The 10,753-nt window shown below is 39.8% G+C and overlaps 2 protein-coding genes across 3 annotated transcripts; one reads left to right on the top strand and one right to left on the bottom strand.

The window, feature by feature from the left end:
- The first annotated feature begins 1,773 nt into the window (after positions 1 to 1,773).
- Positions 1,774 to 10,710, top strand: LOC114353013 (uncharacterized). 2 transcript variants are annotated; one of them, XM_028304810.1, is made up of 4 exons: positions 1,774 to 1,885; positions 4,651 to 4,751; positions 5,059 to 5,200; positions 10,543 to 10,710. In XM_028304810.1, exons 1-4 carry the CDS (start codon positions 1,866 to 1,868, stop codon positions 10,649 to 10,651), a joined length of 372 nt encoding a protein of 123 aa, XP_028160611.1. In that variant the 5' UTR covers positions 1,774 to 1,865; the 3' UTR covers positions 10,652 to 10,710. The 2 variants fall into 2 exon arrangements, with proteins under 2 accessions (XP_028160611.1, XP_028160610.1); XM_028304809.1 differs by lacking the exon at positions 1,774 to 1,885 and adding an exon at positions 2,469 to 2,524.
- Positions 6,084 to 9,213, bottom strand: LOC114353012 (uncharacterized). The gene is made up of 2 exons (XM_028304808.1): positions 8,963 to 9,213; positions 6,084 to 7,338 (listed from the first exon to the last, which is right to left on the bottom strand). The coding sequence occupies exons 1-2, from the start codon at positions 9,048 to 9,050 to the stop codon at positions 6,107 to 6,109; spliced, it is 1,320 nt and encodes a 439-aa protein (XP_028160609.1). The 5' UTR covers positions 9,051 to 9,213; the 3' UTR covers positions 6,084 to 6,106.
- Positions 10,711 to 10,753: the final 43 nt, after the last annotated feature.

Genomic DNA, 10,753 nt, shown 5'->3' on the forward strand with positions numbered 1-10,753 from the left:
TCTTACGCGGTTTAGATTTTTTCATACAAATGTTTTTTCCCGCTAACTCCCGTTCCCGTGGGAATTTTGCAATATCCTGTTGTAACTAAGCTTTAAGTTTACTAAGATACCTGCATGCCAAATTTCAAGGGTCTATCTTACGCGGTTTAGATTTTTTCATACAAATGTTTTTTCCCACTAACTTCCGTTTCCGTGGGAATTTTGCAATATCCTGTTGTAACTAAGCTTTAAGTTTACTAAGGTACCTGCATGCCAAATTTCAAGCGTCTAACTTAAGCGGTTTAGATTTTTCATACAAATGTTTTTTCCCGCTAACTCCCGTTCCCGTGGGAATTTTGCAATATCCTGTTGTAACTAAGCTTTAAGTTTACTAAGGTACCTGCATGCCAAATTTCAAGCGTGTAACTTAAGCGGTTTAGATTTTTCATACAAAAGGATTTTCCTGCTAATTCCCGTACCCGTGGGAATTCCTAAGTATCCTATAACCTGCCCAGGAGTATGAAGAATAATTGTACCAAGTTTCGTTACAATCCGTTGAGTAGTTTTTGTTTCTATAAGGAACATACAGACAGACAGACAGACAAAAATTTTACTGATTGCATTTTTGGCATCAGTATCGATCACTAATCACCCCCTGATAGTTATTTTGAAAATATATTTCATGTACAGAATTGACCTCTCTACAGTTTATTATAAGTATAGATAAAAACTTAGCCTAAACACGTACAAGTTTGAATACTACGTTGGGGCAGAAAAGTTCATGAATGGCGACCACGGGCCGGAAGACGTAGTGAAGGCAGCAATAAGTGGACCGACGATCGGGTGAAGGTCGCGGGAAGAACTTAGATGCGGGCAGCGCAGGACCGGTCATTATGGAAATCCTTGAGGGAGGCCTTTGTCCAGCAGTGGACGTCATTTGGCTGAAACGAACGAACAAAGTGAATTCTTAGGTGGAGCTTCTTCGCAGCATTTAATTTTGCCGTTTTGTTTAAAGTATTGCACAAATTACTAATTGTCCCATTAACCCCTCTTGGTAAGCTAAATATGCTTGTGTTAGGTACGAGTGGGTTCATACACAATAGTCGAGCGGCGGGGATCGAACCCGCGTTCCTCGGATCTCGAGTCGCCCCACTCATTTTATTGTACAGGGTGTCCCAGAATGGGTGAATCAAACTGCTAGGGGAGGTAGCACTACTAATGTACTATCCCTAAAAAATATAAAACCCATTCTGGGACACCCTGTATATAGGCACCTAGGTTTAGACAGTTTAGGTACATATACAGGATAAAATACTTGTATAAATAATGTAACTACAGGCAAAAACATGCAAAAGTAACAGGAAAAATCCCAACTAATATTATAAATGCGAAAGTAACTCTGTCTGTCTGTCTGTCTGTCTGTTACGCTTTCCCGCTTAAACCTCGCAACCGATTTTGATGAAATTTGGCATAGAGATAGTTTGAGTCCCGGGAAAGAACATAGGATAGTTTTTATCCCGGTTTTTGAAACAGGGACGCGCGCGATAAAGTTTTTCTGTGACAGACAAAATTCCACGCGGGCGGAAAGCTAGTTATTTATAAAAGTCAATCGATTCTGTCAATGCATTGACCTTTTGAAGATACAAACTAATACACATATTTTGATGACCTCAAGCAAAACGTAGGTCACCGATTGAGATCCATATTAAAATCGCCAAAACATAATGCCATCGGTCAATACCTACGTCGGAGTTATACAAGGGTATTGTTTTATTCAAATCTTAGAATTTTTCCTTAAATCCGCTCGATGATCTGGTTTTCTAATGACATAAATAATTACTTATTTGTTTGTGACAACGTTAGTGTTGTGATTTCTACCGTGCAGGATGGACGCGTCTCGATTATTGTAAGTTTATTTATTGTTTATTTACATAAAATATATCCCATACAAATGCTTGTTACACGAGGCGACATCAGTCCAACGGTGGACGGAGATTGAACTAAAGGCTCGTTCCCACGGCCCCAATCCAATTTTTGCAGGTTCCAGTAAATTAATGCAGGGTCCCGCAAAACTGGACTGTTGTGTGACTACACATAGGCTGAGTCACAGATTAGAGAGTGGCTGAGTTGCACCATCTTACTTTAACTTTGACAGACGTCAAAAATCTGTCAAACTCCATACAAAAAACACCGGTTATCGTATAGTTACGGTCAAAGTTAGGTGGTGCAACTCAGCCTTAATAAGTGTGTTTGTAATTCGAATGTATCGGATTTTCGCGGGACACTACAAGATTTTCGTGTGAAACTGTGAACGTTTATTGATCCTGCAATAAACGGGGTGTCTCTGCAGGAACAAGCCCTACTTATTTCTTTACAAACTGTAGACTGACAGATAAGTATTGTGCGGTCGACTGTACTTTAGATACACTTTTGAACTTGAACTCGTAAACTGAAGTTAGATAAACAACTCTAAGGTCTAGTGTGTGTGTACATTTGATTCTCAGATGGGCATCCTTTACTTACGGCTTCCATTATCTTTACTTAGTTAGGTACTTCATTAAAGATTCGGTCTAGTAAGAAGTCTAATAAGAAAAGTAAATTATAAATAACTCGAAAAAACGAACTGCCTAAGGCGGGAATCGAACCCACGACCTTTCCCTTGCCAGGCGACTACTCTTCGATCTGAGCTACTTAAGTAAGACAGAGGGTCATAATCGTAATTTTTAACCGACTTCAAATAATAATAATTAATTAGGTAGGTAGTGAATTCTTTACAATAAATTATTTGTGTGCGTATGGATTGAGTGAGCACCCCCTGGAAAGCATTAAATTTATACTTTTCTAGTTGTAAAAGGCCTAAAACGTATTGTAAAAACAATCTTTCCATTTGTAAAAAGATTAAACCAAAGATAAATAGATAAAAGTCGGCTCACTCAGTCCTGACAGAGGATCAGCCGGATCACCGTATTATAATAAGTTTATAAATATCATTAATGCTCGTTATATTGTAAAAACTCTGCAAAGTTAGTGTCTTTAATTTTAGATGTGTGGAAACATTTGTAACTCGTAAAAGACGACTCAGTTAGGTCAAGGTACTATCTACTTATTATACCAATCTTAAGTATTGATTTATGCAAAACATCCATTGTAAGCAAATATTGGAAATAATTTGCCGTACTTATTTGATTTTTCGCAGTATCACAAGTTTGATTTTTCACTATTTTTATAAAGTTTTAACAAAAGACTGGCAATTTTGTACGCAGTGTTACAAATAAAATAAATAAATATCCTTGGACATTTTACACTGCGCTTCTAGTCCCAAACTAAGCAAAGCTTATACTATGGGTACTAGACAACGGATATAAACATACTCGTACTTACATACTTTTTTTTTGTAAATACATACCTACTTATTATACATAGAAAACACCCAGTCCAATACAAACAAATATGTTCATGCACACAAATGTTTGTACTGTGTGTGCGGGAATCGAACCCGCTACCTCCGGAATAGTAGTCCGTTTCGAACCACTACACCAAACGGCCGACAATGAGGTACCTACGGGTTCAATTCTTAGGTGGGCCGTGGGACACGGAAATTGAGATTTTAGCACTTTTGAAGATAGTTCCTACATAAGTAGAATCTAGGCTAGGACATGCTAAGAGAAGGCAACTTTTCAGGGTTCCGTAGTCCTAGTCCTGACAAGGAACCCTTATTTTGTGGATTTTAACCTTACGTACCTAGTACCTAGGTAAGACTTAAGTATGCACAAACATTTTGGATTAACGCGTTAAGTAGTTATTTTAATAATACCTTACAAGATCATTTTACTTAAGTATTGTCCGCTTTAATTAAACCAATTACTTATTTTCCTGTTGTGTGTGACTTAGTTCTTTTTGCTTTGACGAGAGGCTAAGTACACTTACTGTCAATAATATTGTAGCCCGCAAGTAGTGCGAGTGCATAACTTAGTTAAAATTACCTACCTTATACCTACTCATGTAAATACGAGTATAAATTATGTAAATATTGCAAATTGTGTTGCAAATATACTTAATCAAACACATAACGACAAAGATACAATCCGCTCGCAAGCAAATTATGTTTCCGAAGAATTTGCATACAAATCGCGTGCAAACTGTCTTTAAGTGCATTCCTACATAAGTATTTATTAATGTAATGACTTAATACAATATCAATTAGACGAGACAAGATTAGATACATACTAGATGAAACTATGCACATAATATAATTACCTACTTACTTACCGACTATTAAATGGTTTCTGTGACCGTGTGTGAGTTGCAACTTGCTTACTTTTTATTTGCCAACAGTTTGGTGGGCTTTTAATGTTTACGATTAAGTTATAAAGTTTTGTTTATTGACTGATTAACTGATTAAGCTATCAGCTTAAAAGTTGCAGTATAAAAACACCACAAGGAAAAGTCGTATCAAGGAAAAAGCTGCGTGGTTTTCCAGATTAAGTACCTATTTGGTTAGCAGCAGTTAATTATGCTTAAGTAGGTACTTATTCTTATCTTAGGTATGGTATTCCTTAGGTAATTTAGGAACCTACTTAGTTATCATTTTATTATTTTGTTCCCTCATACTTAGTGTTAGTGTTCTTTTTTAGGACCGACTACAAACAGCTTCATGATTTCTTTTTCTAGAAGTTTGGCAGTTTTGTTGTTGGCGCTAGTGTCGCGGTCAGTCGCCGTCACTACAGAAGCTGAACTACCCTCAACTGTGACCTCTGCTGAAGAAATTGAAAGTAAGTTTTCTTTTGATCTCGAAGGTATATTTTCATCCACAAAGAGGAGGTTGTGAAACCCCTAGAACCAAGTTAAAATAAATGCTTGTTATGAGTGGGTTAAACACAAGTACTTGTACAGTGATGGGGTAAGAACTACCAAGATGGGAATCGTGTCATCTTCCCCCGATTGTGACCTTGTGATTATGGGAATACCTCCCGCAAGTGCCACTTGTCTAGGGGGCAGAGCGTCGACGTGACGTCACGGCTGCCAGATGCGCAGTTAACTCGACCAGTTTGTACTTATCTATCTAATCTTTCCTTCCAGCCACAACCATGTCACCACCGCCGCCCCCACGCAACTGCTCGACTGCGAAGCGCGTCGAAGGCGTCTGCGTTCTGAGACAGGACTGCGACCACAGCGTGGGACCTATAGACCTGAGCTTGTATAAGCCTAAATGGTATACCAGGTCAGTTCATTCGTTCGTTTCAGCCGAAAGACGTCCACTGCTGGACAAAGGCCTCCCCCAAGGATTTCCACGAAGACAGGTCATGCGCCGCTCGCATCCAGGCACCTCCCGCGACCTTCACCAGATCGTCGGTACACGTAGTGGGAGGCCTGCCCGCGCTACGTCTTCCGGCTCGTGGTCGCCACTCAAGAACTTTCCTGCCCCAGCGGCCATCAGCTCTACGAGCTATGTGCCACTTGATTTTACCAGGTCAGTATCACGGGAGTATTCCCACCTCTCGTTCCCATCACCAGCATCGCTACAGGCCTGTAGCAGCCTAGATAAGCTGCTTGCTTTCTGGGCGGATCTGAGGTGGTTGGAGTAGGAAGATAAACCACAATAGTTGTGCAGTTTCGATTGCCCTGCAAAACTAACTAACCTTTCGTTCCACCGCTGCAACTCCTGTGCAGCCAGGATCTACAGCTTGACCGCTAATAACCCAACCAGTGAAGGTAAAACATCATCATTTCAGCCACAGGACGTCCACTGCTGAATATAGGCCTCCCCCAATGGTTTCCACATCGCGGCATCGCCCGGTTGGTAGCAAGTCATAGGGTAGGTTGGTCAAGTTTGTCCCTGCGGAAAGTTAAACTGTCTGGACTCTCACACTTCCTCGCGTTCGTCCCAGAGCGTTGATGTGACGTCACGGGCACCAGGTGCAAAATTTTGCAAACTCGAGCGGGTTGTTTATTACATCATAGTACGCGTCTGTGGCGTCGCCGACCTAGGCGTAGTTTGTGGCGTAGTGATTTCAGAATATGTATGCAGAATTTGATCTCAAAAGGAAAAAGTCGCGATAAGGAAAAAGATTGGCGATTGTGGATTTTGCAAATAAAAAATTTTAATTAAAATCACTATATTATTTATTCACTTTGAAAGGTCATGATCACACACATGCCGCCATTTTGACGCCGTCAACTGCTCCATAGAAAACACAACGTGACAACCTGAACACTCATAATCTTTCTCACCCCGATGGAACTCGAAGTGCGCCTGGATCATAGAAAACATATAAGCCCCAGCGAAAATGCACTCACATAACGTACACTCAAGTTTTAAAAAGGACCCATCTTGAGTTATTTCAAGCTCAGGGTCGCTGAACCTTATGAAATGGTATTGAAGCTGAGGTATTCCCGACTCTTCAAGCACCAAATCGTAATTATTAGAAGAAAATGAATCTGAGTTCACTTCGGCACACAACAATCTCTTATACGGATACTTGCTCAAATTCTGACGGTAGCTAGACGGACTGTAAATGTATTTCGGCGCTTCTTCTAGGTCAGATTTGATCAATGCACTCAGCATCCAAATTTTATCCATAAGGTCTTGGTTGCGGTATTTCCCGTTGCCAATCCTGTGAATTATATCGTAGAACGTTTTTACGTCTACATGATTGGTCATTCGGGCTGTCCGGACTTGGTAATTTGTCTTCGCCTCCTGTAGTGGTGGAGGAGGGTAGTTTAGTTTTTTATTGATCAATAAATGCTTTAACGGCATCTTGATTTCTCGCTTGTACATTAATCCAGGAATCGAAATGCTTATTCGTATTCCAGGCCAATTCAAAATAGATTGGACAGCCACAGGCTGCAACCTGATTTTCTCCGAAGGAAGCTCAATGTTGAAAATGGTGTTATTTTGTTCCGGATGCGGCCGCCTGAAAAACAATTCATTCAGCTGTTGCCTTGTGCATTTAACTTCGATTGCCACCTCGTCGTTTGACGTCGTCGTCGGTTCTCTGACAGTGCTTTTATTTACTTCTTTTATAACTTTCTTGAGCATCGGATCGACTGCCGTTAACATGGACTGCAGGTACTTTTTGAGGCTTCCGTAATTACTTTGCAGCATATCTTTCATTTTGGCGATATTTTTTTGGTCTTTCAATATGTTTATGTCGAAGTCAAACTCGTCCCATTGAGGCCAATCTTTTAAGAAACGCTTGAGTAGGTTCAGGTAAATCTCTACTTCCAATTCATGTGTGTACACGATGTCCATTTCAAACTCTTTTTGTAGTATGTCTATTATTTGGGCGTTAGTTAAAACGGTATTTTGCTTCGTATCGTTTCCTATGAGACGTAGAAACAGCATTATGAGAGGTTTTTCTGTAAAGAAGAGAAATAATGTTTATTAACTATGTATATTTTAAAGACTGTAAACCCTTGAAAAGGTGGCTGACAATAGTGACTGAGTTCCTTGCGCTGCTTCTTCTCAGCACTGGCCCATTTATTGTCCTGAAGCAGTGGTAGGGTTAATACTGGGAGGTGTAAAAGAGCCTACTTGCAAAAATAAAATGAGTTTTTTGTATTTCCTATGAAGTAATTGAACTTTAAAGATAAGCTTATGAGTTTACTATGAGAGGTGATTCTAATTTGAACTCCTCTTATTTCTTCTGATTAAATTCGTTGCAGATTCCAAGACAGTTAGATAACCCCTGGGACTACTCAACCTTTACTGGTTGGGGCTCATTGGAGGCCATGCTAGTTTCAGCGGTAGCCGGTCGATCTCACGATTTTAGTCCAGTCAATTGTGGCAAGGCAAAAAATACTACATGATTGTGTACTAAACTATGCTATTTCATTTAAGTTTCAAAGTGATAGATGGCCCAGGGTTTTTTCGTTAGTAAACAGTAGATCTTGTCTAATCAAGTTGGACACCCCTGCTGTATACACCACTAAATTTTAATCACCGAAAAAAAAATTCTGGGTAATGAGTTATTGATACTGATCCCATTTGTGCAAAAAAAAGAGTAAAATAAAGTGACTTAAAATATCCTCCTAAAATTGGTAATTTATTGACACACGCGTCGCTAGCACTATTTACGTACGATAATGTAACACTTATTAGAATTCCAAAAGGGTCTAAGTTAGCTAAGTATGTAATAATAACACTGGAAGCGTGATCGAGGCGTGAGCGAGACAGACAGATCGATGCAACGTGCGAGCGCGTACGACTACTCTAGCGAGCAGCGGAGTGACCCAGCTGTGACGCGTAAAATACGGACTAAAGAAAATTTAATAAAAAAATTAACTTTATGAAAAACATTTATTTTTCTTTTGCTTTAAATTTTTCACACGTTTCTACATAACATGTTAAAATTTTTTCGGTGATAAAAATTTAGTGGTGTATTATACAGGCATAGGAGTTACAGTGATGGGAAAATGTGGTGGGAATTTGGATAAGTCCCATTACATTTGAGTCCTTAAGTATAAACCTACTAACTACCACTTATGCCTGTATTCACAAACATTACTATGAGGTATGGACGCACAGGGTGACACACGAACAAATCACAGAGCCCTATTCGTTCAATTTGCTGCTTCACTTAAGCAAGCATCGTTTGTGAATACGGGGATAAGTTTCCCAACATATTCTAAAGCAATTATAGCATGTTTTATCTCAAAATACAGCCTAAATCTATGCAATATACCACTCACTGATTAATCACGAAATCTCAGAAACTATAACACCTACAAACTTGAAATTTGGCAGGTAGGTTCCTTATAGGGTTTAGACATCCGCTAAGAAAGGATTTTACGAAACTCCACCCCTAAAGAGGTAAAACAGGGTCCACGCGTACGAAGTTAAATTATGAAATACCATACAGAAAAATAATAACACGTCATGGTATATCCACGCAATTTAAAGAGCAGCTTTTGTAAAAGATCTGACCGAGACTTGGAGACAATAAGCCGATAATTTATGAGATTTTTAAGAAGAATAACTTACCAGCTAAATCGCCTAGACTTGTAAGTAAAGCCGTATCATTATTGTCCACAATCATCACGTCCTCGTTGTCCGTAGTAGCTGTGGACATTGTTATTGTGGTTTTAGACTTATTAATTCAAAATTAGTTTTGAAATCTGCTTTAAAAATCGACACGAAACTTGGAGAAATTGAAAAAACAACACACAAATAAGTGACATTGACTGAAAGTGACACTGACAGACAGTTGACAACTAAACCACAGATTAAACAGACAGGTTACGTCAATATGGCCCTCAGTCCATGAAGCTAAAGATAAAAATGGAGGGCAAAGTTGGAACAAAAACTTGAGTCAAATACCTACTTATATCTATCTCGCTCTCTGCGGCCCTACCTCTCTTTTTAGTGTGAACTGTAGTATTGCTATCTTCTGATTTAAATCTCCTTGTAAATTCTTCGAAATAGCCAATTCACTAACCAAATCAGAAGTTAAACAAATAAATAATTAATATTTGAAACTAAGATTACCTAGTTAAATAAAAAATCACGAAATTGTCGGCCATTTAGGCTTAATGTGTTGGCGAATCAGGGAATTACAATCCCAATTCCTGGGTAATCGGTACCATGTGGCAACATCGGCCCAATCCGGCCCATCATGGCGGTTGTTTACTATTTTGTTTATTAAGCAGTTAATTTCGTTTGAGATTGTTTACAGGAAATAATCATTGTTTTATCACAAGAATTGGTGCAAAATTTTGTAGTGCGTGGTTGCGGTAGTACGTGGTGTCCTGGAAGTGACATAAGATTCCACGCGTAAGTGTTTATTTCGTGATTTCCGACATTGGATCATTGTAAACATTTTTCACATTTTTTACAGTAATTTCTTCCTAAAACGTTTTACCAGTAATTACACTTATCATTTTTAATGATACCTATGTCAAGAAATAAAGATTTTACATTGGTTTCATTGAATTTGAGCAATTTTATATTTTTTGTTTATTTAGAAAGAGCGAGTCTGCCCACAGAGAGCGAGATAGTGATACTTAGTTTGTGCTTCAAGTAGGTATTCGGAGTGTGGCCTCCATTTTTATCTGTAGCTTCATGCCTCAGTCCGATTTATGTTATTTTTTTTTTTTTTTAATGGACGCGCGCTGGTAGCTTGAGGAGCTTTTCCAGCTTCACCGGGCAGAGTGGCGAGTACAGAAGGTACTCTAGCCGTTGGCGATCGTCGGTGCGCGTGCCGACGAGGCCGAGTGTGGGCAGGCTCGTCCGCGTCGGTCGCAGACCGACGTTCGCGATCGGGCCGTATCGAGCGCATAAGGCGCCCGATCAGTGGCGATACCAACTAGAGGGTTGCCCACCGCGGTGTTGGACCAAAGTCCAGCCTACGGCGGGCTCACTCTAGTGGGCCCGATCGATCGAGGGGACTACGGACGCGGCCTGATGAGGGCGCCACGGTAGGCTCGGACCTCGGCTCAGGCCGTGTCCGGGGGACGGTTTTTTTTTATAATGTTGTGTTAGTTTATATTTCACTCTATATCCGCGGGAAGCTGGAGCCCGAGCGAGACGAGTCGCAAGTTAATAAAGTTCTTATTTTGTTACAGCCCCTGCTTGGACGACGAAGTGTGCTGTCCTTTCACGGCTCTCGTCGTACAAGCACAACCTACCGGCGAAACCGAAGACAACTCCGTCAATGATTCGTCTTTTGATTAGTTAATAAATTAGTTTACCAAATCTTATCAATTAATTTAATAATAAAAAAAAAGACTTCAGTTTGTCATAATTTAATGTTACCAATATAAATACCACAATAAA

This window comes from Ostrinia furnacalis, unplaced genomic scaffold (genome assembly GCF_004193835.3).
Source record: "Ostrinia furnacalis isolate ACB-3 unplaced genomic scaffold, ASM419383v2 OfSCF1534, whole genome shotgun sequence".
In the NCBI taxonomy this organism is placed as follows: Eukaryota; Metazoa; Arthropoda; class Insecta; order Lepidoptera; family Crambidae; genus Ostrinia; species Ostrinia furnacalis.

Bases quoted from the DNA above. Each gene is read 5' to 3' on its own strand.
- LOC114353013 (XM_028304809.1), top strand. From the start codon at position 2,484: ATGGGCATCCTTTACTTACGGCTTCCATTATCTTTACTTAG. The intron at 2,525-4,650 runs TTAGGTACTTCA...TTCTTTTTCTAG, and splicing joins CTTCCATTATCTTTACTTAG to AAGTTTGGCAGTTTTGTTGT. The intron at 5,201-10,542 runs GTCAGTTCATTC...ATTTTGTTACAG, and splicing joins AAGCCTAAATGGTATACCAG to CCCCTGCTTGGACGACGAAG.
- LOC114353012 (XM_028304808.1), bottom strand. From the start codon at position 9,050: ATGTCCACAGCTACTACGGACAACGAGGACGTGATGATTGTGGACAAT. The intron at 7,339-8,962 runs GTAAGTTATTCT...TCTTCTTTACAG, and splicing joins AAGTCTAGGCGATTTAGCTG to AAAAACCTCTCATAATGCTG.